This window comes from Plectropomus leopardus, chromosome 7, assembly GCF_026936395.1.
Source record: "Plectropomus leopardus strain MGB_pleo_1.0 chromosome 7, ASM2693639v1, whole genome shotgun sequence".
Lineage (NCBI taxonomy): Eukaryota > Metazoa > Chordata > Actinopteri > Perciformes > Serranidae > Plectropomus > Plectropomus leopardus.
Genome location: NC_142182.1, coordinates 33,578,917 through 33,604,729, shown reverse-complemented (window position 1 = coordinate 33,604,729; position 25,813 = coordinate 33,578,917). Strand labels below are relative to the sequence as shown.

The 25,813-nt window shown below is 39.2% G+C and overlaps 1 protein-coding gene across 3 annotated transcripts; it reads left to right on the top strand.

Moving 5' to 3' along the window:
• The first annotated feature begins 131 nt into the window (after nt 1-131).
• On the top strand, nt 132-22,123 carry dapk2b (death-associated protein kinase 2b). Of its 3 annotated transcripts, XM_042496163.2 has the most exons (12): nt 138-296; nt 827-985; nt 9,827-10,048; nt 11,682-11,820; nt 13,850-13,979; nt 14,082-14,130; nt 14,223-14,249; nt 14,347-14,499; nt 15,730-15,775; nt 18,524-18,613; nt 18,705-18,785; nt 21,612-22,123. In XM_042496163.2, exons 2-12 carry the CDS (start codon nt 909-911, stop codon nt 21,687-21,689), a joined length of 1,092 nt encoding a protein of 363 aa, XP_042352097.1. In that variant the 5' UTR covers nt 138-296; nt 827-908; the 3' UTR covers nt 21,690-22,123. The 3 variants fall into 3 exon arrangements, with proteins under 3 accessions (XP_042352096.1, XP_042352095.1, XP_042352097.1); XM_042496162.2 differs by lacking the exons at nt 18,524-18,613; nt 18,705-18,785; nt 21,612-22,123 and adding an exon at nt 16,516-18,342 and having other exon boundaries at nt 132-296; nt 824-985; XM_042496161.2 differs by lacking the exons at nt 18,524-18,613; nt 18,705-18,785; nt 21,612-22,123 and adding an exon at nt 16,516-18,342 and having other exon boundaries at nt 134-296.
• Nucleotides 22,124-25,813: the final 3,690 nt, after the last annotated feature.

The window sequence follows — 25,813 nt, the reverse complement described above, 5'->3', positions numbered from 1 at the left end:
AAAACATCCAGCTGTTTGTAGTAATCCTCACTTCCTTAAATGCTCGGTAGAATAAACAGACATGTCAGTCATGTTTATTGTTAGCCTGCCTCTCTCATGCATGCAGTTTCATAATAGAGCCATGAGGGGGAGGGACTTCTGCAGACACAAAAGCCTGATGGTGCTGCCACAAGTGACAGAAAACAACAGAGAGGCCACAGGAGCAGTTTGGTGCCTGAAGTGCTGCCATGAGGAGAACAGACCGGCTGTAGGAGACGTGGGAACGGATGCAAGTTTATCTTCAGCTCTGACAGAAGGTAAGACATACGCTTTGATTGCAGTGTGGAGCCACTTCAAGTGTGACATGAAACTTAGGAAGTCTGTGGTGTTTCAGGGGTCTTTAGTCTTCACATTTTTGTTTGTATTTTTATAGCAGTAAATGCTATTTTCAGTACTTAGAAAGTATATGTTGCTGCTGTCAGCCTGTTTGCCAGACAGAAAGTTTCACAAAGGTAGCAAATTTCAGATATCCTGCCCTAATTACCCCAAATGTTTTTTTTTTTGTTTTTTTCATTTGTAATCCTGATTTAATCACAACTAAACACTGTTATTCTGCCAGCTTGGCGCACTTGTATGAGTTGCTTATTAAAGCCAATAATCAGTGTTTAGACAAGTGAAACACAGACTAAGTCCACATTTTTACTTCATTTTCTGGTCACGTATGGTTTCTCAATAGGTAGATAAAAGTTGTTACTACTCTGAGATGGAATGCTTTACAAGCTGGAACATGTAAACATCTTCATCACTGCAGTCAGAATTCTTCAGGAACACCTCTTTCTATCAGCAGGGCTGGACTCGTGGAGAAAGGGAAGCAGACGGCTGGATAGACGGGCTTTAGTGGTGCACGTTTGAGGAGATAAAATACATCAATGAAGACACCTGGCATGGCGGTGTTCAAGCAGCAGAATGTGGAGGATTTCTATGACATTGGAGAAGAACTGGGGAGGTGAGTGTTTCACAAAGTTGCACAGTAAGAGATGTTTAATTCCACTCCTTAGAAAATTATCCTTCTCAATTTGTGTGAGTCAGAGTGTGATTCAGCTCTCCCCTGAATGCCTCTTGACCTTGTGGTCCTCATGTGTAGGTATGCAAACAGCTGGCCTTGTTTAAGCTTGAAATTGGGAGTGTCACCATGTTGAAGTAGGCTGAAGTTTACAGCGAGAGATAAAGCCTGAAAGTAAACGCACTTTGAGAAAACAAGCTGTGTTTGAGCAGATCCAGGAGAGAAAATAAAATTTGATTTACTACTTTTGTAAGGATGGTGGTGTCTGGGTGGAGGATCAATGCGTTAAGTGTTTAGGAGCCAGACATCGAGGAAACTGGGTCCCCATGGGGAAATACATTAAAGGAAGTTTGCAGGGTGTAGTGTGGATTGAGGAAGCTACAAATCCACTCTGCACAGAAGGACAGCTTTGGCATGTGTGCACCACTCGCTAACAGAGAGAAAGGGTGTGAAATGAAAGTGTCTGACCTCTAAACTTTCACCACCCATCAAAATATGCACCGTGTCCCAGTTATTGCTGGTCGTTTACTGCACAGCTGCTCCGACACACCCTGACAGTGTACGCCTACAGAGGCAAAGTTTTGTCACATTTTCTTTGTATTTTGCATTGGGGTTCATCATCATCATGTGCTGGATAGCATAAAATATTAAAATGCATCTGCGAATGAAAAGATTGATTATCAAGATAAACAGACTGCCTTTCAATGATAATGGGTGTCATCTTTTTGGTAGTATTTAACCTGCAATTAATGCTTTATTTATAGCAAATTGATCATGTATTGATGCCCTCTGGATTAGTTATAAGGTATTATTAAACACAATGTTCTTAAAATGTACAATACAATATATAATGACAGATTATCTCCAAAATTTTAGATGCTCTCCTGATTAATTAAAGGAATACTTAGCATGAAAAATAATTATTTGTGTATCAGTTACTTACACCATATTACACTGAATTTGGGAAGAAAGTTTTCTCATATGAACTCTGGTCGTGCATTCCACCGAGCAGAGTTCAAATTTGTCCAGGCGTGCTACTCGACTGTGTCTCAAATGTTTATGCGAAGGTGTTTAAAATCGCAAGGTTTTAGAAAAAATGCATGTGTTTGGGAAGTACTGAGTGTAGGACTGCATAAATAAGACCTGGATTATACTGCACATATTGTGTGTGTGTCTGCAAACAGATGTTTTCATATAGTTTTGCTTTTGTTTCATTTACCATGAAGGCATGCGACACAGCAAAGTTTCTTTTTAAATTTAACACAACTCGGGATGAGTAACTGATATACAGATGATCAAGGATGAGGAAGGACAAAGCAAGTGTCATGCTGGCCATAACCTGGCAATTCAAATGTTCTTTGAAATGAATTTTAACAAATCTATAAAAAAAACTAATGATTTCCCTGCATTACAACTTTTAAAGCCCCTGTTACAAAAAGCTTTTTAAAAGTTATTTCTGAAGCGTTTATAAAAGGTTGATAAAGAGTGCCCTGTTGGAGAGTAATAGCGGTAAATGAAAGGCGTAGAAATGTGTTGTTTAGAGACTGACAATATCACAGAGTTGTGGTTGAGCTGGAAACATGTTGCTTGATAAGACGACTCTGCTGTGAGCTGAGCTTCGTACATGTTGAGCGCTGCTGTCATGGGAAATAGAAAGCTGGTGTGGTTAAGAGTAGCAGATGTCTGCGACTGAGAAAAAAAAAAAGAGTCTTTTTTTCAGTCACAGAAGTTGTCTGAGAATTTTCTCACTTGTTGTGACAACTTTGTAGTGAGATTTGGAGGATGCAGCCCACCCCGCCCACAGTTTGTGAGATTCTCATGCGTTCAAGCCTCCCCTCTAAATGCTGCAATGGAACTGTTACTCAATTGTCCTCTTGAGAAGGTGGGGAAATTTGATAAGGGGGACCAAAAAACAATCTGTGGAGTTTTTAAGATATTCTGTGCTTAGTGGAACAGTTGAGCCATATGCTACAGGAAAGTTGATGCATCACCGTCCTCCCTACTGACAAATTTCAATGTAACAGGGCCCCACACAATTGTACTCAATGTTTCTTTCCAGGACTGACGTGAGTTTTTGGTAAATCAATCTGTGAAACAACCCTTTGAGATGTGAGGCATGCACTGACCTGTCTCACAATGTGAGTGATGACATTGATGATGACATATAGTAGGAAGTGTCACAGTGTGAGCCCACAGCTGCCATCAGCCCTCCCACAACACTAGTGAGACTATGGTGATTATGGTGTTACGCCAGTGGCTGATGGTGGACTATGTGAGCTCCACCTGTCAACAACAGGTCCAGTTTTTTCCATGTTTAGTCAGAATAATCAGGAATTTTTATAACTTAACTACCGCCTGTGCTAGATGCTGATACTGTGGTGGCTATGAATGAAAAAAACAACACCATCACTGTTAGTCATCATCAAGCAACGTCAAAACTGCACAGGATGCACCCTTGGACAGGAAGTACCATTGTCTTTGCATGCCTGAACATAAATAAAAGGCTTGTAAACTTCCTCCTGATTTTGAAATCTCTAAAAACTGCACTTGCATCATAGCAGAGATTGTGTTTGGTGTTTTTGACCTCGCCAGTGGGGGCATGGCTCTACAAATAGTAATGTTGGCTGTCAGTCAGTCTACCACTTAAACCGAAATATCTTGACAATCATTGGATCTCAATTAAATTGTGTCCAGACATCTGTGGTCCCCAGAGGATGAATCCTCCTGACTCTGTGATCCTCTGACTCTTTTATAGTGCCACCATCAGGTCTAGAGCTTGGTATTGGTACTTAATGCCTTTAAGGTATTGACCTCAATAATCCAGTACCAGGTATTATTGAAATGTTTCTAGTCAAACAATACCTGCACTCAGTCCTTTTTGTGCAGTGGGTCTCGTCCGGGACCGTCCTCACCTAATCAACCGGTTGCAGCCATCTCCGAAGCCTCTCTCTTGAGCTGTTGAGCAGTTCCAGCAGTCTTGCACTGACACCGAAATGCCTCGACTCTTTTCTTAGACCTCTTCATAACCGTAAGATAATGTTAACTGTGTGATGTTAGGCAAGGTTAGCCCTGTCAGTGTGTGTCTGCCACTGAGTGGACTCCCGTAAATATCCCTGGCATAAAGCTCATGCTCCCACAGCAGCAGCAAACAGTACTACCCTACAGTCTTTGGTGTGGTGAAGTTAAGTGCGGTGTATTCAGCAGAGCTGGCAGTTCAGTGTGCCAAGATACCACCAAAACATTTGAAATAATGGCTCAACTAAAACCCACTCCATTCCCATTATAGGCAAATGAAGTATTTTAATTTGTATCGGTATATCTTTGAGGGTAAGTACATGTGTTTGTACTAGAATCATCATTTTTGAAATGATACCCCTTACACACTTTATTAAAACTTAACAGAAAATAAAATAAAACTGGCCCAAACTGTCTCTGCTACTCTTGCTAGTAATCTAGTCAGTAAGTCTGCTGTTCCAACAATAACCAGCTCTGGTTTGGTAAAATAAAATCCCTAATTTACCAAGTTTTATGTAACAAATGACAAAAATCCCCATGGTCTCTCGCTGATGGCCCCCAGCTGTTTTCAGTCCGGTAACTTCTCCCTCCACCACTAGGTGTTGAAGTGTTTTCAGCTCAGCTACATGTAGAAAGTGAAGTTTTTATCCACCCCTCCCCCCTGTTACAGGGGTTTTTAGTAGAGTTTTTCCTTGTGATGATGTGTGGGTCTAAGGGCAGAGGGATGTTGTATGTAAAGCCCTCTGAGGCAACCTGTGTTTTGTGATAATGGGCTTTAGAAATAAAATTGAAGTGAGTTCTGGCGGTTCATGCTGTGTACTACATACAATGAGTTTAAAAGAAAGAGGAGCACTTGTATTTATGACTGTATTGAGAAACATACCTTCAGGATTTCTAAATACTCTGGTATATCGTAATACCATAATACTGTGTAAGCCTAATTCCTACCACTAAATACCTGTAAAACTAATAACATTCCCATCTACCTCAACTGAACTTAGAATTTAGTGCTAACTAGCAAATTGCAGCATGCTAACTAAAATAGTGAACATAAAAAAAACCTTGCTAAACATTAATATGTTAGCATTATAATTCAGAGCATTATAGCATGCTTAATTTAGAATTCAGTGTGAGCATTGCTGTCCCTAACCTCACAGATCCACTCGCATGTCTGTAGTCTCTTGTTATTGTCCTACTCAAATGTCTACTTCCATCTGAATGCAGGAACACTGAAAAGGTCACGTCACACTCAACACTTGGTAAAGAGTAAACCAATTTGTTTCTAGGCACTGCGGTATTTGCAAATTCTATAAATACTAGCCACATTTTTGTAGAAGGAAACAAATTAGAGAAATAAGTTTGCAGAAGTCTGTTGTCTGTTGAGAGGATACAGTGAGGGCAGCGATGCACACTTGAGGCCGCAGCATTCACACGCTAGATGTGTTGAAGTGAGAAGAGCTGATGGTCGCGAGGCGGACAGGTGCTGCTGATGAGCGCAGTAAAGTGCTAGAATTTCTTCAAAGGGATTTACTGTACATGATGTATCTATAGCACAGACAGTCGGCACACATGTACAAGAAGCAAGACAAGAATGCGTGTTGTCAGCTCCAAGGGACATTCCTGCTGTTGAGTGGGGTGAAAAATGTGTTTATTTAGTGCAGCCTGGTAAAGGAAACTCCACGTTGACCTCTTTGACATTCCTGGAGTTCTGATTTTGACAGAGGTCACTGCATCACTGTCAGTAGATACTCGTACAGCCCTGCTTCTCAACAGATGCATTGTCGACATCTGACCACTTCAAAACAAGTGGGAATCCTAAACACTTAATGGGCATAAATGTTTAGACATTCATGATAGTAGCAGCAGATAAGGATTTTCAGGCATTTGTAGATAATGCATCAGAAATTACATTTCCTGCAGTGATGAGTCACACTTTAGAAGTTTAAGCTGCTTCTCCTAAACATCTGAGATCACAGATGGCGGGGGCAGTTAGGGACAGGGCTTGGCCAATTATGAATCTGTCCGTCTTTGTCACGCCGCCCCAGAGGTTCAGTTGAGAAATGTGTTTAAATATTGGGCCGGCGCCACTGGTCCGAGCATTCCTCCAACCTTGGCTGTGGATAATGACCTTCAGCTGTTGGAAGTGGAAAGTCTGTGGGGAGATGGTACTTTCAGCCCCACTGGCCCGGCTTAGAGCTAAGACAGCCGGCACGCCTGGCCCGTTGTGGAATACCACTCCCAGCATCACCGCTCTCACCACTTTTACCCTGCACCTCACAATAACACCAAAGTAAAGCCCTTGCGCTGACATGTGTGTTGTGTACTTTCTCACATTTGGACAAAAACAGTGAGGGGTCATTCTGTTGTGTTTTAACGGGCAAATAAAAGACACTGTTGTTGCTCCGGCTTTGTGACAGTTTCTCCCCTTGGGCTGCTTGATGTTTGCTTTCTTTGCAGGTGGAATTCATTGAGCGAGTTACCCTACTCCTCAGTTCACACATTATCGTAGTCATCTCTAACAGGCGATGTCTCAGGGGTGGAAACGTCCTGTGAATAGAACAGATAGAGGGGGCATTTCAGATTCCACTCTGCTGCTGCTCTGCTCCAGTACCCCGCCCGCTTTGTTTTTTATTTTTCCTTAGCGGCATGTGTGATACTCTTTGAAGACTATTGTTATGGCATACATACCCCCCCCTCCTCTTCTCCTGCATTCTCTGTTCGGACATGTTCACACTGACATCTGATCTTGTCAGTGTTTTTGTTGCTTTCATATGAGCAAATGAGCTTAATAATAACCCCCTCAGGCTCTGTGGTTAGAGTATGTATTTCTGTAGAATCTGGAAGCCACTGAGGCATAAAGAAATCTCTTGAGGATATTTGAAACACCTGTACCGTATAATACAATTCAATACAAGTGCCCTGTAACTAATACTACTGCATATTTGTTTTTATATATCTGCTTTTACTCTAGTTTTTTTTTTCAGATTTATCAAAGAAGTGTTACAGGGCTAGTTCATGTTTTTTTGGAGGGGGGGGGTAAAGTGGATTTGTGTGCGATACTTATGCATAGTCAGTGTATTACTGACAGTAGATGTCAGCAGGCACACTCCCAGTTTGGAGAAGCAGGCTAGAGTCCCATCTATTCTTTCATCAAAGCCACCAGACTTGATTGACAAAAATAGTGATTTTAGCGCACTGAACACAGGTGTTTCTGGTGTACCGCTGCTTCGACAAGTTATTAAATGTTATTTAAGTTAATCCAAATTAACCCTTTCAAACTCCTAAGTCACACAATAACACAAACTAACTGATCAAGGTGTCTGTAGACCATCAGCTTCTGTAGTCAGCCATGTTAAATCCCTGTTTTTCTCAGTGGAGTCTGGCTTTAGAAAGAGCAATATGGCTTCATTGCCAGTTGGAGATCAATATCTGAAATTAAGGTAAGGCAGAGAAAATACTCTCAATATAGAATACACTCAAACTGATACGGATTTCTTTCGGTGGCTACAATATGTTTTGTTACTGAGCTCTCCATAGTAGATTCCGTAGCTTCTAAGTCGCATTCCTGCCTGTTTCTCTTGACTGGAGGCATGCCATACAACAGTATACTGTATGTAATACAGTATACTGTTAATGGATAAGTACCCCATACATCCCCACTTTAAAAAATCAGAACTATCCCTTTAATTTAGGTATTTGAGGCCATAGTTTGCAGTAATCACATTCAGTACTTAAAAAACCAAAACTCTCTTACTTGCCTTTATGAAAATGCAGAGTGCAAACAAGCATGAACAAAGAAGTCAGAAGTGATATCCGTCTGTCTCACCACTGGACCCAGGGCATCTAATGCCTCTTTGTTATGTCCTCTACCTGCTTTCCACAACCTCTTTTCCAAGTGACAAACCAAAAAAATCTTATGTCATTGTCAACTTTTCTACCATTTCTTTTGTGTGACTTTTTATTCAGCCTTTCACATAACATGAGTGTCCCATTTCAACAAAGGAAATGCCCCACGCAAAGACAATGCTCCCTGTTGAGTTGTTTACAACTTGGGACCCACAACACACTGCATTACCTCTCATGACAAAGACCAATTGCATAATACTGGATGTTCTAGCAAACATTTTGTCCCGCCAGTGTAATAGTCAATACTGATCTGGGCTTGTGTAGTGACAGTACACCCTAGTAACAGTTGTTTTGTCATTTTTAAGCAAGACAACCTAAAATAAAAGTCTTAGCTAAGTGCCTTGAGCGGAGCAGCTCCCAGATGTGGTTGTTGAACTGGACTGAGTGTGTCTCCAGAAGAGCAAACTGGCTCAACCCTTCCACACTAATGCAGTTAAGGAAAGGTTACTTTTGTATGTAAACTATTTATTTGTTTAGGGATGAGCTGGAGCTATCTCTGTGTGAGCGCTCTGTGAATGTACAAAGTGTAAACTGCTGTGTGAAATGAGCGTGGCAGGAGCACAGCATGTATCCATGTGTTTTTGGATAAGCTTTATCCAGCAGCTCCGGCTCAGCAGGCTCTTTCCTCCTTCCTCGCCTCAGCAGCAGCAGCAGCAGCAGCAGCAGCAGCAGCAGCAGCAGCAGCAGCAGCAGCAAAGATGTGGCAGGTGGAGAGCGAGCCGGGCTATTCTTAGCCCACTAGACACCATGATGATAGTGGACACAGACTGGACAGCCTCTCACAGCCACCCTGGAATATCTGTGTGGACAGTCATATCCAAAACATATGCCTGCCAGTCATTATCTGTATCCTCTCTCTCTGTGTTATTTCACAATTTCTAAAAATGTTAAGTGTCCATGTTACACTAAAGTATTTGAAATGATGTTTGGTAAATACCATAATATAGTCACTAATCTGTATGCATACTTGTCTGATTGTTACTCATCTGCTCTATGAAAGACTACGTTCATCTTCCCCACTCAGAAACATTTTGCCAACCACATTCGCCCTTGTGTCCTTCTGTGGCCTGTTACTAAGGGATCAGTGACTGAGAGGTTTGTTTTCAGACTCTGAATGTATAAAGTGGGCTGGTCAGCCCACAGCAGCAGGAAGCGTGTAAAGCAGCAGGAGTGGCAGCAGGCTAAGATTATAAGTGCTGGACTGATAATAAAGACTCGCCACATATATTTAACTGGGCGACAGTGCTGGAAAATGCTTTCACACTTCTCATTCAGTCTGTCAGTGGGTCAATTATGAGTGAAATGACTGTGTAGTTGTCAGGGGAGAGTGACTGTTAACTTTACCAAGTTTACTGGTGGAGTCACCCCTGTCTTTTAATCTAATATACCAATTTTAGGTTACTATAGGATTCAAACTCATTAACTGAATGCCATAATCACATGTCCACAGGCTGTAGCATGCAGTACAAGAGCACAGCAAAAAAAGTGAAACAATAATCCACTGAGAGATGGTCTCTGAGCCACACCTCTGTTGTGAAATATTCAGAGTTTCTGGGATTTTTTCAGTGGACTGAGCTCTCGGGGATGGCTAGAAATTTGGCAGGAAGGTTGCTGGAGTGGGAGGACAGCAGCTCTGTCCACACTGCTGGCCTGTCCGATTGTTCTCTGTCTAGTCGGGAAACAGAGGTCATGAACTGTACCTCAATGTTTCAGCTGGTTTTGACACAATGGTTTCCTCCTTGATATCTGTCTTCACCTACAGCTATATCCTGTTTTAATTGTTAAGATTGTCATTAGAAATTGTTCTCTGTCTTGAAAAATTACAGAACGCTAAGTGTCTTTTTTCTTCTTTTGTGTCTGCAGTGGGCAGTTTGCGATTGTCAAACGCTGCGTAGAGAAGAGCACAGGTGTGGAATATGCAGCAAAGTTTATCAAGAAGCGCCAGAGTCGGGCCAGCAGACGTGGCGTAAGAAGAGAGGAGATTGAGAGGGAAGTGGACATCCTGCAGCAGCTCCAGCACAACAACATAATATCCCTGCATGACGTGTACGAGAACCGCACGGATGTGGTGCTCATCCTCGAACTGTGAGTCAACAGTGCCTCACAACATCCTTAAAAGAATCGAGTTTAGTCATGCTTGCCAATAACACTAGCATTACACCTGAAAATACCCAAACATCTCCACTTTTTTTGTTCATGTTCTCACGTGTGAGTTCATTTCTGTGTCATTTCTGTGTTTCTGTTCAGATTGTTTGTTCAGTCTGTGTTTGCTGAGAACCTTTTTGCCAGCATCATGTGTGCCAGAGACAACCGCATGTCTCTTGCAGAGTCAATAGGCTTGTGTTTCCTCAGAGCGAGGGCCCTGTTTGGGTCCACAGAGTGCCTGGCAACATGGCAGGCACAATTAGGACTAAAAGAAAGCTCAGTCCACTCAAAGCAGCGATAAACTGACTAACAGAACAGTTCCTGTTAGATGCAGGATGAGACACTGCGAGTCACTAAGTCTGTTCTGTTTTCTTTGTGCCAATATAAAAGAACATCATGTTTATGGGCTGCCAGCTGGTCAAAAGATGCGTTTTACCGCTTTTCAGCAGGTTTTCAAGTATTTTATTATAAAAACATTTTTACAGTGATTCATAAGTAGGGCACATTGTTACCATAAACAAACATATCTAAGGCATCCTGAACCAGTGCATCCAAATCCTGAGAACTCACTTCAGATAATGTTGAAGAGAGCCCTCCCTCCAGATTATCTGACTATGTTTGTGTGTGCAGGTGTTTTACTTGTGTTGTGGGGACATAAGTCTAGGTGGGTTTCCACTAACCCTTAAATTGTACAAATTAACATTGCGAATTTAAAATACATCCAATGGAAACATGTCAATTTTGAAAGAAACTCCCATTTATCACAAAAAAGTTTTGCGCTTGCATGAGTTGATATTTTAGGTGATTTGAAAAGGCCATATTTGGCTTGTCAGTAGGAACTGGCCTCATGATGCAGCAGGAGCTACAAGAGCTGTTACTGCATCACAGAACTCTTCTAAAGTTAAGTGGATCATCCAGAAGCTTTGAATCTACAATTCCTGAAATTGTGGACTGTCACCTCCCAGAAATCCTTCATACGTGGCCACTCCCACGTTTAAGAGGTTTGCCTTTGCATTATCGCTCGCACAACATGCCTAAGTCGCCTGTGATTGGAAATAATGAAGAAGTGTGGTGGCTGCAATAGAAATAAACCTGCTTATGTTTTGAACATCCATCACTATGCTTCTACGATTGTTATTGCCCGAGGAGAAGTTGCATAACATCACTCAGTAGGTACGCAGTCATCTTGCAATTGTATTTTATCGACATTTTGAAAATATCACTTAAGTTTTGTGCAAATCTGTAATGAAAACTGTCACATTGTGGGGACTCACTTTCAGTATAGGGACAGTTTTATATTTTGATTTAGTATTTTTGTCTTATGTTGTATGTTGTTTATAACTTACGTTGCTGCCTGTTTTTGGGCTGGACCCTTTTAAAAAAGAGTTTTATTAATCTCAAGAAGTTTTTCTGGTTAAATAAAGGTTCAATAAATAAAATTAAAAAATGAAAAAATATTTGATTTAATAAAAGGCAGTTTTCAGCAGCTGTTCAAGGGTTGTGTGTGTTGATGTAATGTCCTTTGTAGTGGTGAAAACGTGACCCTGTGTGTGTGTGTGTGTGTGTGTTACAGGGTGTCTGGAGGAGAGCTATTTGACTTCTTGGCTCAGAAGGAGTCTCTCAGTGAAGAGGAGGCCACTCGGTTTATCAAGCAAATCCTAGATGGAGTCCAGTACCTCCACTCCAAGAGGATTGCGCATTTTGATCTGAAGGTATGCTCCCTCTACGCACAATATGTAAATCTATGCTTGTCTCGTGACGATGATGATACTCGTTACCTTCACAGCTACTGAACTGTATAGCACATGCAGGGTCGAGTAGGACTCAAAGTGAAATATATATAGCAGGTGTCTAATGTACGTGTCGCTCGAGCCTCACCATTCTGAGTCACACATCCTTCCTGTTTTCTGTGGCTGAGGTCCAGACTCTCAGATACGGACACCACAAGGTTATCTCCTCACTTTCAGAGAGCAGTGTCGTCCACGCTGCTGACAGTCACTGTCCTGTTGTTATGCAGCTGCAGCTCCTCCTCTCACTTTTAATGGTTTTTATTTAGAAGTTAAGGAAAAGCGACACTCGGTGAAGGGTTTGATTCAAACCTGCCTGAGGCCTCGGCCTCACAATGACAGACCTGTGCGCTCATTTTTCTGTGAAATCGCAGGGTTAAGACTCATTCAGGGAAAATGTTGAAACTGTTAGCACAGTCAACGCAGATTTTAAAGAGCTTGTGACCTTTATATGAATTTAGAGAAATCCAAAGCAACACAGTTACTATGATAAACTCATAAAATAACTAATTGTGTGTTGTTTGTTTAACCCTTAGGGACTGTCTGGCGCATTTAACGCTCTTAATCTTTGAATTTCCAGCTCAGCTCCCACAATAAAAATAAAATACACCGTGTAAACAAAATTGTTACATTTATACTATCAAATATAAAAAATGTGCCACTGAAACCCATTCAAACATGCACTGTATTATTTTTGTGTGTCATTCTTTGTCAATTTTTACTATTTTCCACCTGATGATGCCATTTTTTACCATATTTGGCATATGGAGAAAATACATGCTTATTTCCACAAGGTGCACCATCACAATCAGTGTTGCTGCAAATCATTGACATATCCTTGGCTGCGATAATCAAAATAAATAAATATAAAATTTGCATGTACTATGTTAAAAAAATATATTTTTGATGTGTTTTTTTTTCATCTAAAAACAGTGGCATCATGACAAAAACTTGGCATTTAAAGGGTTAAAATTATAAAAATCAATTATTTATTGATTATATATTATATTTATGATTAGGACTTAAGTTAGTTGAAATCAAATCGACTCAGTGAAAGTAGGAAATAATTATGTATAGTATCTTTAAAGCTTGATTTTGAAAAGTGCATTCTGTGCGCTGGGCAATATGAGTGTGTCTAATAGTGAAGGGTTAAAGGTATACTTTGCAGGAATAGTTGGTTACTTTTTGCAATCAATATTAGCAGCGAAAGTGAAAGCCAATTTCTGATTCACTCTCATTTCCTTTATTATCTTAACAATTTTTGTAGCTTCCTCCTTGATGTATTCTGCTTTCGGCACCTGGTTGCTACCTTTTTTTAATAAAGTCACGACCTCACCTGCACACTGTGTCCAAGAACACAAAATAAGAAAAAACACAGACAGGGGCAGATTCTCTGCAGATGAATACACCACCACAGACCTCTACTGGGTCATAAGCAATTAAGAGAGATTGCTTTTTACTTTTAAGTCCATACATTGTTTTTGTATGAAAATCCTGCTCAGTATATCTTGAATTTGTGCAAAAATCAAAGTGTAAAATAACTTCCTGTATGGATCCCGACCATGAAAAAGTCCTGCACATAACACCCGTAAACGTTAATTTATCTATTTTACACCATTGTTTTTGTTGGGATTGAATGTTAATTAATTATCTCTGGAGGTGCCAAAGATTTTATTACTTTAAGCTATTTCCTGCAGTTTCCAGTCTTTATGCTAAGCAACTGTGAATTATTTCTCAGCAGAAACAGAATAAGCAAAAGTTTTAGAGCTTTTACTTTCAGATTTTGAGTAGATATGACTGTAACTGATGCAATGTTTTTCTTTAATGCTTACGTAAAAGGAGGCTTTGAGCAGGTAACTTGTTTTATTCAGTGTTGTTTATGAATTGCCCAGTCTGGGTATTAGTAGAAATCTGTTGACAAATGTGCCTCTGTTTTGTTCTGTTTGCACTTCAGCCTGAAAACATAATGCTGCTGGACAGGAATGTCCCTCTACCCCGCATCAAACTCATAGACTTTGGACTGGCACACAAAATAGAAGCTGGGGCAGATTTCAAAAACATTTTTGGAACCCCTGAATTTGTTGGTAAGTGTTTTTATGTGGGATGTGTTTGCAGTGAAGGACATTTTGAGAGGAGGCCTGGTGTTTGGCCCGGCGCTGTTTGTGATGTGTGCTGTCTATTTTCAGCTCCAGAGATAGTCAACTATGAGCAGCTGGGATTGGAGGCAGACATGTGGTAAGAGCTTTTAATTACCTCTGACTCTGCTGCCTTCCATACAACAGGCTGCAGCGCATAACTTTGGATTAACCTTGTGCTGTTTTTCACAGGAGCATCGGAGTCATCACATATATACTGTAAGTTGGGATGATTCTTGATTATGAATAAGGAATCTTAATGTACCTAGAGAGATTATCGAGGACGGTCTCAGTGAATGTGTGATTGTTGTTTTAGACTGAGCGGAGCGTCACCTTTCCTGGGCGACACGAAGCAGGAAACGCTTGGAAACATCTCGGCGATGGACTACGAGTTCGACGAAGAGCTCTTTAGCAATACAAGCGAGCTGGCCAAGAGCTTCATCAGACAGCTCCTGGTGAAGGACACGAGGTAAAAAAAAAAAAAGTGACAGCTGAAGGTCAAATCCAATGATTCAGATTCAGCATTAAAGGCTTCACTGCAATAAATCCTGAGAACACATAATGTGCAGATCTGATCCAAATGACAATGAAAGAAAGAAACAGTTCACAGGAATCTAGAGCAAGGACTTAGGCACATTTGTTTTTGGTGCACAGTATGATACACTAAATAAAGCATGTTAAATAAACTTCTGTCTCAAAGTCAATGGGTTTTTGGGTAGAAGCCTGAAAGAAGGTCCGTGGTTTACAGAAGTTAAAAAGACTTCCACGTTTGTCTTAAGACATAAAATATGTAAGTGAATACTCAGCTGCGATTTGTGAAGCTTTAATTTGCCTTAGAAAAGGCGGTTGCTAAGAAGTGGCTAAACGAGACTACACAACGTCATCATGCAGAACTGCGCTGAATACAGCATCGCGACCACAGTGTAGTTAATTTTAGCCTAACAGTGGCTTTTTAATACTGGTGATTGCATTTAGGCTTCCTGAAAGTGGTGTTCATTTGCAAAGATTATTTTCCTGAATAAATATGTAAGTATAAGCATTTAAATGCCAGAGAGCATTTTTTCTGCAGTGATCAAAAATCCAATGGGAAAATCCCATAGGCTTTTTGAAGAGGTAACCAGAACAATGTTAGCTCATGGGTTTGCCTACAGAAAACCGTCATCCCTGGGGCACTCTATGGTGGTCCATGAACTAATTTGTATCATTTTACAATCTCCTAGAAAATGAACGCTCGATTTACAGCACCATCGAAGTGCATCAGCTTTTGTACAACCAAAACAGGAAGAGGATAGGGCTTTTATTTGCCCGGTTTCTATCAGTAGCTATCAACAGTTACTAAAGTTTAGTTGTAAGTTATTTGCGGTTACTCTCCGTAGAGGCAAAAATGGTGGATGGGGGAACAACTAAAATCACTGTACAACAAACTGCAGAGTGTCATTTGTTGTTACATAGAGATCCAGTAATCTCCAGCAACACTAACTGTAATACAACTTGGACATGCTAGGGGAGGGAAAGTTGTTTCCACTTTAACATGTGTTTCCATTTAAATGCACATCCACGAAACTGAATATTCCTGTGGCCATAGTCCCGAGAGATTTACATCCGAAAGCGTGACTGCTCAGCATACTCTGTGTGTGATGGAGTTATTCGGGGTATATTTACTCAGCTGCATTTTTTTTTCTTTCTCTCATCATTTTAGAAAACGGATGACCATACAAGACGCCCTCAACCATCACTGGATCAAGGTATGTGCTTGATTTATGTGTATTGTCGCATGTTTTTCTTCCCTCAATAACTCCTGTCAGCCCCCCACCTACGTGTGAAAACATCTAACATGTGATGTCGGAGGTAAAATTCGGGTAACAGGTTTGTTTCTTATTAGAGAAGTAAATCCATCTTTAAATCTGCCAAGAAAAAAACAAAGATGACTTCATGCTCAAAAAGTTCACACCCTCTAACTTTGTATATGTTCTGGCTGGAAATCATGCATTACTGTTGCTTTATATTGTTTCCATCAGTGTACCACACCTCCTCTCTGAGGATTTTTTTTTTTTTTGCTCTCCACCTATGAACACACTTAGCTACACACATCATGAACAGCTGTTTTTGCAGTATAAAATTTGTCCAGAAATTCAAGTGATCGAGTTGAAGATGTCACTAATTGTGTTTTAATGGCATGGACATTTAACAACCTGTGTTGAAGACGTCCACAACGACATTAGCCGCTGAGATGCATGTGAATGGTGTTTTTGCTGTGGAGTCGTCTTCATCCTGTTTGGATTCGAGCATGAAGCCAGGAAACATAACACGCCCAACAGGAATGTCTGTTGTTTTCGTGGCACTCTCACCTGCCATGGCTTCGCTGTAGGGTCACACACTAACCCTACAGTGCCACATCTGCTGGGATATACACCGCTGTGTGTGTTTTCAAGATGCAACAATGAGACTCACTCAGTGTCCCCCTCCTCCACTCTTCTGTCTGAAGTCCTGTGTCCACAATGAAGAAGACAGCGCTCCTGCTGAAGCTGAGAAGAAAGCAGAGACGCTGAAGACGAAGCGTCTAAAGGAGTACACCATCCAGTCCCACTCGAGCATGCCCCAGAATAACACATATGCCAACTTTGAGCGTTTTTCCCATGTGGTGGAGGACGTCAGTCTGATGGAGACGGGGCTGTCTGAGGTGGCAGGAGCCCGCCACGCTCTGCAGGGCGATATAGAAGCACTGCTCTCCATCTACAACGATAAGGAGGCCTGGTACAAGGAGGAGAGCGAGACTGCGAGGAAGCAGCTGTCCCAGGTCCGCTACGAGTTCCGTAAAGTGGAGGCCACGAGGAGGCTGCTGCAGGAGGACATGAAGTCTATAGATGCCAGTCTGGAGAGCATCAGTGGCAAGTACAACCAGCGGCAGAGTCAGCTGGACGCTCTGAGGCAGGAGCTGAACTCTGAGCTGCAGTGGCTGCAGGAGGTGATGAGCTCTCTGCATCCAGAGGGAGCCAACGGCAGCATGCACAGCAGCAGCCTGAACACGGACATGAAGCAGGCGCTGAAGGAGCTGCTGCATCAGTCCTGCAGGAGGGAACTGTGCCCTGAGGCCAAACAGCCGCTGACAGAGTCTGGCTGACAGCACACAAATAAAGACACACTTTTATTAACTTTAGACATCTCAACATGTTTTTTGAAAATGAGGTTGTTTGAATTCTACACATTTTTGTTTTTTTTCAGCAGCACAAACTTTTGAATGTATATCTGTGTAGTCTTTAAATTTTCTTTATATCTCATTTTATTTTCTTGTGTAAACTCTGTAGTATAACATTTACTGTTAAAGTAACAGTTACAGTAGGAACAGAGATATGAAGAAATATGCTTATTTGCATTTTTACTAAGAGATTTATACCCATTTCATATCTCTATGATAAATATGAGGCAGGAGACAGTTAGCTTAGCTTAGTTTAGCTTAGCTTAGCACAAAGACTGTAAACAGAGGGAAACAGATAGCCTGGCACTATTTGTATCTAAAAACAAGCTGCCTGCCAGCACCGCTAAAGCTCACCGTTAAATGTATGTATACTTATATTCCAGTGCAAAGCTAAATGCCTTCTGGCTGCAGTTTCATGTTTGACAGATAGCATCATGTAACTCTCAGCAAGAATGCAAGTAAGCATATTTTACAAAATGTCAAACTATTTCTTTAAAGCAGCATAATTATTGGAAAAAGTAAAAAATATTCTAAAATGTCATTGATACTAAAAAATGACTATGCTCTTGTTTGAATGAGCAGGTTTGCTTGTTATTTTGTAGATAAAAATAATAATGAAGACAAAACTCTTTATGATTGTTTTTTACTGTTATGGCCACAGTAACTCTTTTCAATGGAATGTAACAAGTTCACATTTTTTAATTGATTGATTTTTTTCATTCCATTTATTTTTAAGACTATGTTGATATGTACATTGATTTTTTTGTTTTTTTCACAAAAGTTTATGAAGTTACATGTTAACATGTTTTCATAGATTCAAATGTGCACTTTCAGAGATTGAGTTTATTTATTTTTAAAAAAAACTTTTTTAAAATTTCTTTCTTGGAGATGTTTTATGAGCTGACAGGAAAAACAACATCTATGATAAGATCACATGCGCATCAAAATCTTACCCCCTTATCTGTGTTTTTAGCATCTCAGCGGATGTACACGCCACACACACACACACACACACACACACACACACACACACACACACACACACTTTTTGGACTTTGATGTGCGCACTGACATTTTTCACTGTTGTCTAAACACTGAAATAAATGTTCAAATGTTTTTATATTTTCCCACTTTCATTTGTTTCACTTTCACTTTCACTTTCATTCATATGTTTCCTGTTGTACCTCAGATTATAGCTCCAGTTATTGACCAGTATTTTTGCATCATGTTCTTGGACTTGCTTGAACATCCAACATTAAAATGACTTCCTTTTTCATTCCTTTTTGTGTCTCTGCAGCCTCTGAATCCCAGACAGGCCATGGTAAAGAGGCTGTCAGTGGTCAATTTGGAGAACTTTAAGCGACAGTATGTCAGACGCAGGTGGAAGGTAAGCGCACAGATGATTTGTTAAAGCAATTAAAAATGTCGTTTTTGATTGATTTGCAGACTCATTCTCTTTGCTTTTATCTGTTCAAAAGCTGACATTCAGGATTGTGGCTCTGTGCAACCACTTAACGCGGATCATGAAGAAGGGCCACAAGTTGCCTGAGCAAAATGAGGTAAGAACTCAGAGTTTCAAAGCGAAAAGCAATCACTTTGGGGGAGTCTTTGGGGACTTTGACACTCACTCTCTTGCTGAGGACCCACCCTGCTCTGCTTTACTCTGCCTCTGATTGGCTCACCCTAATTTTCTGATTGGCTTACCCTGATATTCTTACCCTAAATCTGACCAATATCACTCTTCATGCCTCCACATTCTCTACTGGTCAATAGTTTTGCAATGTTTAAATTACTGTGTGGAGGTTTGGGGCAGCAACTACAAAAGTTCATTACATTTTTGTTTCCAAAAAAAGGGAAATACAAATCATTCACAATGTCGGCTATGTGGATTATGTAACTTGGGATAACTTAATATTCTTACAGCCAAAATTATTAAAATGTATTGATCTTGTGGAATTTACAATAGCACAAATATGTTTAAGGCTAAATATAATCTACTACCAGTAAGTATTCAGATATTGTTTAGTGATTGAGAGGCAGGGTTACAGGTTAAGGGGAAAATTTAATTTCAGTACTTAGAGTGTTCGTACCACCACCAACTTTTTATATATTAATCTGTGGAGTGAAGCTATGGAACAGTTTTAATGTGGAGCTAAAACAATGCCTCACCATCAATAATTTTAAAATAATTTATGATTAATTACAGGGGTTACTATGTATTTATTTGGCTACCTAATATTTATTTTTTGTAGTTTATCTTCCTCTTTTTTTCTGTAAATAATAATTAAAATTTGTATAAAAAATGATTTGGGGTTGTGGGTGTATGCATATATGATTAATTAATTAAAGTAAAGGGTTTAAATTAAAAAGTATGCTGGTTCATTCAAATTCAGTTACTTATGGAGCAAAGGGGTGGAATTAACCCTTGTGTTGCCTTAACTTTCTGTATACGTCATTTGTCCTAAAAATGACCTGCCTTCACTAAACCCCTAAAATAAAGCAGCTTGATTAAATTTTAAACTCCAGATCTATTTTGCAGGAAGAAACAACCTTTTATTCATCACAAACTTTGTGAATATCTCGGTTTTCCCTCTTCACAGTGCAGACAGACTGCATTTAATCAAAGGAATCCACTCGTTATAATTGTTTTAAAGTAGAGGTTAATCATTGCTAAAGGTACTGCGTGGGTATATACATAATTCGTTAGCAAGATATATAACTTGTGTAGCCTAAGAAAGCTGAGGAAATGTGCAAAAAGATTAAAAAAAAATAAAATAAAAAAATAAATAAATAAAAAAAATAACAGCCTGAAGCAACATAATATATTATACTTCACTATGAGGACAGTATGCAAGTTTGTGTGCATGGACTTTGCAGATGTGTGTGTGTGTGTGTGTGTGTGTGTGTGTGTGTGTGTGTGTGTGTGTGTGTGTGTGTGTGTGATTTTACACCTGTCAGGTCAAAAATAAACCTGATTTTACCCTGTTGGTGTTCAGCTGTTTTACTTTTTCTGATGTTGGGATCATTCTAGGAAAGTCATGGAATTTCAAGTTGAAAAAAGATAATTTAGGGGTTTTCTATGCTGTTATATGTAGTGGCGGTCATTTTTAGCCCCTAAGACAACGTAAGGGATAAATAAATGTGTACTTCTTCTCACTCCTTTTCGAATATGTATACCAAGTCATCAGTGTACTTTTGCTTCATGTTTTTCGTTATCTGTTAATATTACTTTTTTTTCTGACAGCTTGTTTGTATATATTTCTCTATTTTATTTTTTACATGTTCAAAATAAATCAAATTTAAAAAATGCCCAAATCTAAGGCAACAAGCAGTAGCTGGTCAGATGGAGAACAGGACGGGCCATGCATTCACCATCCTAGGAAAAAAAACAAATGACTTCCAGGAGCAGTGACATCTTACTGACACTGTGTCGTTGCTTGATAACCAGTAGAGACTTTATGAAATCAGTCCTCCCAGCCAAGAAATAATACAACTCAAAACCACTCATAAAACCACAAAATGTAATTTTTATCATCTCAGTTTTTGTACAAATGAAACAAGATGTAGTGTTTCAATGTGTTGGGCAAAACATAATCTCTGGGGGGCCCCCAGACAAAGAGGCCCTGTCCTAAGTGACGGTATCCAGCCATCATATGGTAGATAAACGGGACCCCACATACAGGTTTCAAATATAATTTACTGTTTCATGCAAACATCAGAGTGGTATCACTCTTCTTAACCCCTTTGAAAGCTGGAGCGACATCACGTTCTTTGTGCTGCTTTCAGACACCACAAAGTGTTTGAACCTTTAAATCTGGAGGAAATTGGTGCAATTTCTTTTTTAAAAAATGGGGACAAAAAGGCAAAGGTAACTTGGTAAGAAATGTTCCACAAATTTCAAAAAACTTACTTGTATATGTAGCAATGTAGTTTTTTTTTTTTTTTTTAGAAAAAAGCTAGGAAAAATGGTTAGGGAAACCTATATTTATAATTATTTAAAAAAAAAAATTATTCTTCACTAATTTTCAGGTAATTTTCCTGTACTTTTTACAAATTTCTTGCTATTTTTTGGCGTAATTTTTTCTTTCATTGCTCATTGCCTTCTTTCCAATTTTCCCAATTTTTTCAGGTTTCAAAGGGTTAACTAACACCGAAGAAGAACAGCAAGAAAATGTCCATGTTTTTCTTAAAAACAGTTTACAGTATTAATCCAGTAGCTATCATTTGAACTGTACTGTATTGGACTTTGTGACATTACATATTTAAGCTGGTAATTTGTAGCCTGTAATTCTATACTCTTTTTAAACTTTGTTAAAAATCTCCATCTGTCACCACACAATAGACTGCACATCTGTTTCTCACCCCAAACATTTTGATTATTTCAGAGGGACTGTGAAAGTGACCAAGAAGAAGAAATCCTGACGAGGAGGCCAAGGACCAGAAAGAGAAGCAGCACTTCCTGAGAGCAGTAAGTGTGCTGGCCAACGATGTTCCGGTTGCAAAACAGTGACTCTGCACCTTTGTAGGCGCACACTTTGCAGCTGATACTGGCCATAAAGAGTTCACTTACAGTATCTGTTTGAGTGACTGCTGCAGCATTTTCATTGATCAAGGCAACTTTGCATGTCGAGCTGACCCACAAAACCAGCACGTCATCCGCGGCCATGTGTTAGATAGCGTTGTGGCATCAGAAGATATAACTGGATTATTGTTGACAGGAACTGAGGCCAGTGTTAGCACGTCCACAAGAATACAGGCAGCTTCCTCTTATAACTGCAGTCTTAAATGTCCCTCAGCTGCTGTTTCACATCCCAGTATTGACAGATTATTGAGTTTTTATTGTGCAGACTGTACATGTGGATTTACAAGAAGTGTATTGTTTTCCAAAGCACTGACAGCTAAATAAGATGGTAACAGGTCCTCAAATGTTTATATGTTTTTCTGTCTGTGTAAACACACTGTTAACCATTAACCTCATCAACAGCAGAATAATTGGCCTGAAGCCTGTACAAAATACTGAGCTGTTTACTTATGTGCAATGCATTACATCTGAAGCACACATAAAGACAGTACATTTATACCTTATATATAAATAAAATCAGTTTCCCAGAAGAGTTTTTTAAGGCAGTTATTAGGTCTGCATGAATTTATGGTGTAAACATAAATATCAGCCAAATGTCTTAATTTCACTGTAACTTGTGTCTTAACTCGTTACAAAGAGCAAACACACATGCGTTTTTTTTCGGTTCACTTGTGCATATTGTATGTACTGTAAAATGAAAATTTTGTTTAATAAATTAATGAAATTGACATTTGTCTTTGAGAATTTCTGTAAAGTCAAACAATCAGAATCAGAATCAGAATCAGAATACTTTATTCATCCCAAGGGAAATTCTGTTCGTAACAGTGCTCCGCTCAACAACAACAAACAGGTAAGAAAAACAAGACAATGCACATAGTGCACATAATGACAGAATAAACTATATACATAGTGCAAAGAGCAGTGCGCAAGAAATAAATAAGACTGTACAATAAGTAGGTCATTTATGAAATAACCTGACACTGTGCAGTGAGTGTGGAAGGATGACAAAAATGATATTTACAATTTAAAATGTGATTATCCCATTATTTTTAGATATAAGTCAGCGCCATTAAACTGTGAGGGCACTTATATTATAAGCTGGTCTGTTTAACCCTTTGGAATCTGGAGCGACATCACTTTTCTTTTGCTGCTTTCAGATACCTCTCAGAAGTATTGAAACCTTTGAATCCAGAGCGTATTGGTGCAAATTCGTTCCTAAAACATGGAAAAATAGCAATGAGCAATTTGATAAGAAATACTCCACAAAGTGGAAGAAATTAGTAAATTTAGAAAATGATTTTAAAACAGGGAGGGAAAATTGTCCAGGAATAAAAACAAGTTAACGAAAAACATATTTAAAATGATTAAAATTGGGGCGTCAGTGGCTGAGTGGATAAAGCAGGCGCCCCATAACTAAAGGCAGTGTCCTTACCGCAGCCTCAGGTTAAACTCCCATTCAAGGCCCTGTGCTGCATGTCGTCCGCACTCTCTCTCCCCCTTTCACACTATTGATCTGTCCTATCCAATAAAGGCTAAAATGCCAAAAAAATAATCTTAACAAAAAAGATTTAATTACATATTTAAAGTTGTGTCGCAAAATTATTATATTTTTTAAGCCCCTTTTCCGGGTCATCATCTCATTTGGTTTTTCCAATTCTCAGATAATTTTCTCAAACTTTTTCTAATTTGTTTTAATTATTTTATTTATATATATATATATATATATATATATATATATATATATATATATATATATATATATATATATTTACAATTTTTTAGGGTCATTTCTTCTTCTGTTCCTCACTGCCATCTTCTGATATTTTAGAAAGGGATCAAGCCAATATATATATATATATATATATATATATATATATATATATATATATATATTATATATATATATACACAATTTTATACTGTATATATATATATATATATATATATATATATATATATATATATATATATATATATATAATACAATACATTACAGTATATATACAATACATGTTTTAGCACATACAATGAGAAAAAACACGGATGCGTTGTACAAACTGCGTATACAAATTGGTGCCCCGACTCCTCTGAACATCACTGAGCACTAATTGTGACGGCACTCTCTCTGATTTCTCCTGCAGCCACTGTTCAATCATTCAGTCTCACAACAGAAACTTTGTTAGGAGGCAGCTGGGCTGAAAGAGATTTGAGGGATGACTTGACCTGAACTAAATACATTTTTTGGCAGTAACACAATGTAGGCCACACTGATGAAGGAATGAGTTGTAATCAACAAGTGGGTCAGTCTGAGATCAGTCAGCGTGTGTGTGTTTCAGTATCCCATTATATAATTATGCAATTTTCAGCATAAGGATGAAGACAGTACTGCATATATAGGTATGAGGGGTTTTAAAGACATTTAAATATTGCATTAAAGATAGGTGACTCACAAGAGACACAAAACAAAGAGCATGGTCACTATCATAGACTGTAAATAATACTTATTATCATTTATATTCAGTCTATGGTCAGTATAGCGTAACAGGCTTTAAAGTGGGTCAAGCTCCCAAACCAAAGGGTCTTACATGTTCCATAACTAGTTGCAATTCAGCAAGTTTTTATTTTTAAAGGGATATTATATTATTTTTTACAAAATTTTTAGGACATACTTTACTGTGATTCTTTTTGGTGAATTTTTGACGGTTGCAGACTTGCCATGACACAATGGAGCATTGATTTCGTACTGACATCCCGATAAATCAGGTGAAGTTCTTCAAGGTAAGTACAACAAAGATTTATTTGTCATTCTTCTTGAACAGGGTTGAGGAAGAAATTAAATTAAAGTTGACCCTCAATCCTGCTACATTTTTCTGGCGTTGAAGGAGGAGTTGGGGAGTCTCACAGCCTGGGAAAGAAGCTGCTCTGTAGTCTGATGGTTCTGCAGCGGATACTTCTGTATCTTTTTCCAGATGGCAGCAGGGTGAACAGACTGCGGCTGCTGTCTTTTAGCATCCTTTGTGCTCTGTGCAGACACCTCACTTCACCGAGGTCACTGATGCTCTGCAGATGGGAACCAGTCGTGTTTTTTTACCTGAATCAGGTAAAACCAGTAAAATAAAAAAAGTCAAATCTGAGGTAATTTAGCAACTGTGAGGGTAATATACTTTGTCCATTAAAGAGCGCTGACATGTTTTAATATTCAAGTGTGTGGTATTTTGTTAACTTGTTTGTGTGTGTTGTGTTTATGTAATAACTGAATAATAGCCTATATTTTGTTATCAAAGATATCAATTATTTAATGAGTTACTATATTATGTTGTTTTTTCAGGTAGCAGACTTGCCATGACACAACTGAGCACTGATTCGTACTGACGTTCCCCAAGTGTCCATTTTTGTCTTCATGCTGTGTCTCATAAATGTCTTAAATGAGGATTTTGAAATAAACACATGGAAGTCATGTCATTGAAATTCAGACAACAGACTGGATCTCTTTATTTCACACACATACAGTACATCACTTTGATCACAAATGAAACATATGAGCATCCTCTATACAGACTGTGGGAACATTTTTAATATACACACAGTACATGAGCCCCACAGGATGAAGCGGAATGAAGCTACCATTAGGTTGAACTTTGTGGCTCTCACTGTTAAATAAAGTGAGGAAAAAAATCATCTTAAACTATATTTAACTGTCAATATGAAGCAAGAAACTTCATCAGAAAAATGCCAGATGTCTCTACTGATATTGATTTATCTGTTCCAAGAAAATCTATCCTCATTTATTGGCCTGACCCAAATATCAGTCGTGCATTTTGACAGACGTCTCTGCCGATACTGAATTTTCCCTGCCGAGAACTTAGCAGATTATCGGCCTGACTCATATATCAGTTGAGTTTTCAACAGACGTCTCTGCTGATACTGAATTTTCCATTTCAACATCAGATATTTTATTTTATTTATGCCATAAAATATCATTTGGCTGTAGATTCATACATTTTA

Bases quoted from the DNA above. Each gene is read 5' to 3' on its own strand.
- dapk2b (XM_042496162.2), top strand. From the start codon at position 909: ATGAAGACACCTGGCATGGCGGTGTTCAAGCAGCAGAATGTGGAGGAT. The intron at 14,250-14,346 runs GTAAGTTGGGAT...TTGTTGTTTTAG, and splicing joins GGAGTCATCACATATATACT to ACTGAGCGGAGCGTCACCTT. The intron at 14,500-15,729 runs GTAAAAAAAAAA...TCATCATTTTAG, and splicing joins CTCCTGGTGAAGGACACGAG to AAAACGGATGACCATACAAG.